Raw genomic sequence first — 7442 nt, 5'->3', positions numbered from 1 at the left:
GATGCGAATGAGACTGCTCTAGAAGGCTCCTCCCACTCCCAGGGTATTGTGGGCAGGGAGTTGGGGGCAACTGCTGCCTGCCACCCTGTGGAAGGAGGGGGCTGCCCCCTCCACTCATTTCATGCTCCAGTCAGCTGTGCAGACAAGAGAAGTCCGTACCAGAGCTCCTAACTCCTGCCTGTCAACTGCCCCAAATAGTCTAGAGGAGACAGGTAGGAGCTGGAGAACATATTCCTTTACTCCCTCCTTCAAGAGATACTTGATTACATGGGAAGGGCTGAAAAAAAAAAATCTTCCAGGATATGCTGGACCGGTGCCCCAAGGGGAGACGGGGTGGCGCGCCGGCCACCTACTCCCTCTGGCTCCCCAGAGGGGCGAGGCCCAGCTTGCGGCCACTCGTGGTCTTTGAGTTCGGGGATGGGAGGCCACAGCTGCAGGGGAGAAGGAGGAGCCGCAGCGCTCGGGGCCTTCCCAGCAGAAGTCAGCTTCACACAGTCCATTCACCAGCCGCGCCATCTTAGCCAGCGCGCTGCACCGGAAGCGGCCGCGCGGCATGCCGGAATGCTCGGAAAGCCCGGCGCATGCGCACCAGAAAGGCCTCAAGGAGCGGCGCGGAGGACGCAGGCGCGAGCTAAGGAGCGTCGTCTGGTTTCCGCCCTTCCGCTAACCAACCGCCATTCTTCCCGAGGAATCGGCGCGTGGTAGCCGCTGGCGTCCTGTCCTCAGTCAGACTGCGGGGGAACTTGGGCGGCGCCCTTGGCGTTTGTCCGCTCCCTGTTGCTCACTGCTCTATCTGTTGGCCGGCGCTTCCGCTGCTTGGCTTCGGCGGTTTTCCTTCACCTCAGGTACAGGCGTCGCAGCAAACGTAGTCCAAGGCCGTCACGTGCTGTTGGTGTGCTGGGCGCAGTGCTAGCACAGTGGGGGCGCGTTCACTCTACGTAATCCTCACCACGGTCCTCTGAAGTCAGTAGTATTGCCGTTGTCATCCTCCAGAAGAGGAAACGAAGACTTTCTCCGTGACTACCGTGACGAAAGTAAGCTTTCCAACCCGGTGTTTTCTTCCTCCTGTCGTTCTTAATACTCGTGAGTACCGCAAGCCCTTCTTAGGTGAAAAAGTCTCCCCGTTCCTTATTTCCGAACCACAGTCTTTCGCCAGAGGAAATAACTGTTACTTGTCTGTATATCTTTCTGTACCTTCCTGTGCAGTTTTGCCAAATCTTGAAGGTTTTCTTTTTTTTCTTTTTTTTTCTTTTTTAATATTTTATTTATTTATTCCTGAGAGAGAGAGACAGAGACACAGGCAGAGGGAGAAGCAGGCCCCACGCAGGGAGCCCAACGTCGGACTCTATCCGGGGTCTCCAGGACCACGCCCTGGGCTGAAGGCAGCGCTAAACCGCTGAGCCACCCGGGCTGCCCTCTTGAAGGTTTTCTATTTCAATATTACGACCACACCTTTTAACCTGAGGTTGTTTCGTGTAGTCATGTACCGCAATATATCCAATCAATCATTTCCATTTTGGTGGACATTGAAATACTTTTCTAATTTTATGTGGCTGTCCCATCCTTGATTTGGGATATTCTGAATATATTTTGAAGAGGGAGCTGATAGATTGGGATGTGGAATTTGAGGGGCATAACAGTGGAGACTTCTCCGTGGTCTCTCTGCCCTTATCCTGGATTGCTCATTCATCCATCATTTATGAAGACACTGGTTGTCCAGTGAAGGAGTATACTGGATCAGGGTATAAATAGAGGGAGGTGGGAAGTGAAATAGACTGATTAACCTCCCTCCGAAAGCCTCCACTTTGATTATTATTATTTTTTAAAAATTTTAGTTATTTATTCATGAGAGACACAGAGAGAAAGAGAGAGAGGCAGAGACACAGTCAGATGGAGAAGCCCACTCCATGCAGGGAGCTCTATGGGGGACTCGATCCGGGAACTCCATCCCAGGGCTCCAGGATCATGCCCTTGGCGGAAGGCAGGCGCTAAACCTTGGAGCCACCCAGAGATCCCCTTCATCTTGGTTATATATAACACGGGAACAGTTTCCACAAAGCACTCCCCCACACATAACCTATATGATTTTACAGTGTTCCTGCCTGGCATTCTATTCATTTTACAGGTAATGAAAAGGAGGGCTGAAGAGCTCAGATCCACTAGTTACCATATCCCATTTTCTTCCAGAGTACTCAGAATGCCTCTTAGCTCCTCATGCCATAAATTGTCTAAGTTCTCTGCTGTCTCCCTAGTCAGAGACCAATGTAACGAGACAGCTACATGGTTAGGAAAGAGAGAGAGTGTGTGTACGGGAGTGAGCAGAGTGTGATTGTAGAAGAAGCCCAGTATGTTTTACTGTGCCCCTAATGCCAAGTTAGATTTAAAGTATTCTGTGTTTCAGTAGGGAGATCTTCATTACTGCAAAGTGTTTAAAGATTCCCTATTTTCCTCTTATTTCCTCCCAAGTTATTTATTAATGTAACTGGTTTGGTGAGACAATATGACTGCTCAGTCTCCTTGGTAGTTATATTTCTCATCAATGAATCCAGTGTCGTTCTCGTTTTATTTATTTGTATATTTTTAAAAAGTTTTTATTAATTTATTCATGAGAGACAGACAGACAGGCAGAGATACAGGCAGAGGGAGAAGCAGGCTCCATGCAGGGAGCCTGATGTGGGACTCGACCCAGGTCTCCAGGACCACGCCCTGGACTGAAGGCGGTGCTAAACCACTGAGCCACCGGGGCTGCCGTCGTTCTCGTTTCATATATTAACTTAGGAGCTTATTAGTCTTTGCAATCCTGCTGTCTGAGAACTTCATCTACTCTAAGTGTGCTGACCAATAAATATTCTGAACCAGCAAGTCCATGGACTTTGATAAATGCACCAAGATAATGCCAGTACTTGGGTAGTCCTGGAAACACACTTGAAATATTACTGAGTGGAAAACTGAGAAAATAGGTCATGGCTCTGGTAGTAGGTGTGTATTCATTCCCATGGCAAGTCTAGTAACATGCTGTATCACATATGGGCATTCTGATTCCAATACCTGAGTTCCTCAAAGTGACTCATGGTGTGCTGGCTGACTTCCAGGAATGTTAAGCCTGAGAAAATAGATCTGGAGGCAGGGGACATCCTTTATGGATAGCTTTTATGCTCTTAAACTTGCTTAAGGAATCTCAGAGCATCCCATAATTCAGTAATCATACTAATAATATATTCAAATGCTGGTAACAAATTTCATGGGTGGGACTTGGGAGGAGGTAAGTTCAATAAATAGTTTTGATTCAAAGGAAAATAAAATTCTTTTTTTCTCGTTAAATAGTGGATGAAGCAGAAAGTGGCATGTAGACATAAAGGACGGTAAACAAGATGACAGAGGATAGGAAGTATGGTAGACAGGCTGAAATACTGAGAAGAGACTGAGATGGAGAAAGGGAATGGAAAGGGTACAAAGATGAATTGTGTGAGTTTTCATTGGGGATTAATCATACCTGGTTTGATTTTCTGGAATAATAGCATCACTATATAAAGTTATTGCACACAGAACTGCTTTTTATTTTATCTTTTTTATAATTATTTTTTTAAGATTTTATCTATTTAATCACGATAGACATAGAGATAGAGAGAGAGAGAGGCAGAGACACAGGCAGAGGGAGAAGCAGGCTCCACACAGGGAGCCCAACGCGGGATTCGATCCTGGGTCTTCAGGATCATACCCTGGGCCAAAGGCAGGTGCCAAACCGCTGCGCCACCCAGGGATCCACAAGAACTGCTTTTTAAAGTACAGAATTCTCTAGAAATACAAAGACATGTAACATTTATTACACTAAATAAATAACATGTGGACGACAAACGGTGTGTTGAATTAGGTTTGTACTAAGTCAACAGCCTCTGACCGTTGATCAGATACACTCTTATCTGTAGTCCACGGGATTTTTCGTAAATAGCATAGGATATTAGAAATAACACTAGCCATGTATTAAAAGTTAGGGTTGTTGGGAACATGTCTTGGGTTTATGAGGGTTGGTACTCCTCATGTTCATTTGGCCAGAGTGAGAATGAGTAAAAGTAGATGAGAATATAAGTGATGATGGAGTTTCCCTTCTCTCAGCCAAGTGATCTTCCCTTTCCTAGCAGCCTCCTTAGTGCTCCCTTTACTTCCCTATTTCTCAGAGTGTAGATGAGAGGGTTCACCGTTGGTGTGACCACAGAGTAGAAGAGGGAAATGAATTTGCCCTGGTCCTGGTTGCTGGTCTTAGCTGGAAGGAGATACCCATAGATAGCTGAGCCATAGAAGAGCAACACCACCACCAGATGTGAGAGGCACGTATTAAAGGCCTTTCTCTGTCCCTCTACTGAGTGGATCTTCAGCACTGCCTGAGCTATGTAGCAGTAGGAGATCAGGATGACACTTAGTGGGACAGCAGTGAAGAAGGTGCAGACACCATTGAGCACAACCTCATTGAGACTCGTGTCTCCACAGGCCAGTTTGATCATGGCAGGTACCTCACACAGGAAGTTGTCCACCCTCCGGTGCCCACATAAGGGGAGCTGCAGAGTGAAGGTTGACTGGATCACAGAGTTGCTCAAGCCACCCAGCCATGCAATGGCAGCCAGCAGCCAGCAGAGCCGAGGGTTCATGATGGTGGTGTAGTGCAGGGGCCGGCAAACTGCCACATAGCGGTCAAACGCCATCACCACAAGCAGGATACACTCAGTGGCCCCTAGCCAGAGGAAAACATAGAGCTGGGTCACACAGCCACCATAGCTTATGGTCTTATCTGGTCCCCATAAGTTGATCAGCATTTGGGGGACTGAGCTAGTAGTAAAAGCAAGGTCCAGGGTGGAGAGGTTGCTGAGGAAGAAGTACATGGGAGTATGGAGCCGGGCATCCAGCCAGGAAAGCAGGATAATGGTTGAGTTCCCAAGCAGAGTCAGTAAGTAAGAGAAGAGAATGACCATGAAAAAGATTATCTCCAGCTGGGGATGGTCAGATATACCCATCAGAATGAAGCCCTCCAGGAAGCTGTCGTTGGCCTCTGGCATTCTGACTGTGCTCTTTCACTTGAAGAATCTGTCCAGGGAAAACCACTGAGAAAAAGCAAGTAAGAAGGTATTAGATAAGGCTGCTCTGCATCAGAGAGGGTCTGATAGTTTTCTGGGCATCATATTTAGGTACCAATTTAATGTTTGTGACTACAAATATTGACTGCAATCCCTGACCACTGTCTCACATGAGTGGAAACTTTACCCCTTCCAGTGTGAACTGTGAGCTGTTGCTGCAATGAAAGAAGTGCCTTATGAAGAACAAAAGGATTAGGGATCTTCAGTTCAGCAAAGTGGTTACAACAGGGTAGAGGGAGTTGACCATTGGAATTACATGTAGAAAGTCTTAAAGTAGACATTTACCAAGCCAAAGTTTTGATATGTTCATGGGTGGAAGTAGACCCACTATATTTGGAAAAGCTCTCCAGAAGTTTCTGATAAACATTTCCCCATCTCTGCCAAATCCCTCCCCTCCCAGGTGAAAACTAGTGATCTACAAAGATGGGATTATGGAAGAATATGATGAGTCAGTTAAATTATGGCAAAAAGTGAAAAGAGAGAATATATACTTATCAACTACAGAAGATACAAACATGTAAGTTAAGACGAGGTAAAAAAAAATAAGATGAGGTAAAATAAGGATAAATAAAACTTCACATAAACCTATTAAGTTTAGTTGGAACAGGCTAAAGAAATAAATAGCAGTTATCCAAAGGGGGTTAAAAAGCTTAATGGGTACCAATTATTAGTAAAAGACTGGATGATTTCAGAGGGATCCTTGATGCTTTGAGTTATACGACCACCATCCCCAGCATAAACTGTAGAGTAATTCTAACATCTCACAAATATTAGTTCTTGTTAATTAGGGCCAATAGCATCCTTCTATCAATCCAGGTCAGGGATGATAAGGATTTCACAGGATGTTTCAACCATCCTTCAACCTCTGCCTTATACCTCAAGTGGAATTAGCTTTATCCTTTTCATTTAAAACTTAATGGAGCTGAGGAACTGAGCTACCATCTGATAGTGAGCCCATATTTCAGTTCAGAAGGTTTTTCTGAAATCCATCTCATACCTCCAGTAGTAGAAGTGTTTTTCCTCTTGTATCCACGTAGGAGGAAGAAATAGGCAGACACTGCCCATCACCCCCGCCCCCCCTTTTTTTTTGGTTTTATTTATTCATGAGAGACACAGAGAAGTCAGAGACATACGCAGAGAGAGAAGCATGCTCCATGGAGGGAGCCTGATGTGGGACTCAATCCTAGGACTCTAGGATCACACCCTGGGCTGAAGGCAGGTGCTTATCCGCTGAGCCACCCAGGCGTCCCCCCCTTCCTTTTTTAAGATTTTATTTATTTATTCATGAGAGACACAGAGAGAGAGAGAGGCAGTCATAGGCAGAGAGTGAAGCAGGCTCCTTGGAGGGAGCCTGATGTGGGACTTGATCCTGGGAGTCCAGGATCACACCACCCATATTCTTCCATTAACTGTCTGGTAAATGGGTTCTTGATGCATTGTGGCAGGTCAGGGATGCCAGAATGCCTTTCAGACGGTGCTCTATGCATATGGAATGGGTTTTACCCCAGGAACAAACCAACCAAAACAGAAAAGGAAAAAGCGGTACCTAGAGTGGGAAGCTATCAACTTTGGTCACCAGACGGTTCAGAAGGAAATGCCAGAACACCCAGATTCTTGGCCTGAGCTTGACAAACTCCCCAAGGCAGCAGGACTGTAGCCTCAGGGTTATATTCAGCAACTCAGCTGCTCTTCAGGGTGTTTTCCTCCCTCAAAGGGTCTCTTCCCTTGGTTCTTACTTCTCCCATAATTTGGGAATGTTAAATTGATGCAGCACTACTTGCATTTTAAGAGGAACCTAGAGAGGGGATCCCTGGGTGGCGCAGCGGTTTGGCGCCTGCCTTTGGCCCAGGGCGCGATCCTGGAGACCCGGGATCGAATCCCACGTCGGGCTCCCGGTGCATGGAGCCTGCTTCTCCCTCTGCCTGTATCTCTGCCTCTCTCTCTTTCTCTCTGTGACTGTCATGAATAAATAAAAATTAAAAAAAAAAAAAAAAAAAGAGGAACCTAGAGAGAATATGGAATGCAAAGGGCACGCCACTTATGGGGCAATTTTGCCAGGGGCATGCCGAGATAGGGGCTGTTTGGGTACAGAATGAGTTTCAGGAATGGCTCATATGATGATGGGTAGATGGTTTCCATCTTGGCCTGGCTGTGAATTTGGTTTGAATGTTCAGGATATTGAGAAAAGCAGCCACGACTTGTGTCCCAATAAGAATCCCGAATATCGTAATTGTCCACCTTCACCCAGTTTTCTGCCTTGTTTCTCCTCTCAATATCACAACTGTGAACTGACTACTCATGGATTAGGTGTCACAG

The 7442-nt window shown here is 46.3% G+C and overlaps 1 protein-coding gene across 1 annotated transcript; it reads right to left on the bottom strand.

Annotated features, from left to right (window-relative positions):
• Nucleotides 1–4002: 4002 nt before the first annotated feature.
• LOC140629887 (olfactory receptor 2C1) lies at nucleotides 4003–5048 on the bottom strand. The gene has a single exon (XM_072819368.1). The coding sequence runs from the start codon at nucleotides 5046–5048 to the stop codon at nucleotides 4110–4112; it is 939 nt and encodes a 312-aa protein (XP_072675469.1). The 3' UTR covers nucleotides 4003–4109.
• Nucleotides 5049–7442: the final 2394 nt, after the last annotated feature.

The sequence above is a fragment of the Canis lupus genome, unplaced genomic scaffold (genome assembly GCF_048164855.1).
Source record: "Canis lupus baileyi unplaced genomic scaffold, mCanLup2.hap1 Scaffold_324, whole genome shotgun sequence".
Lineage (NCBI taxonomy): Eukaryota > Metazoa > Chordata > Mammalia > Carnivora > Canidae > Canis > Canis lupus.
Note: the sequence above shows the minus strand (reverse complement) of the source record. Positions and strands in the feature narration are given on the sequence as shown.

What these genes read in the sequence shown, in the direction of transcription:
- LOC140629887 (XM_072819368.1), bottom strand. Translation starts at nt 5,048, where the DNA reads ATGCCAGAGGCCAACGACAGCTTCCTGGAGGGCTTCATTCTGATGGGT.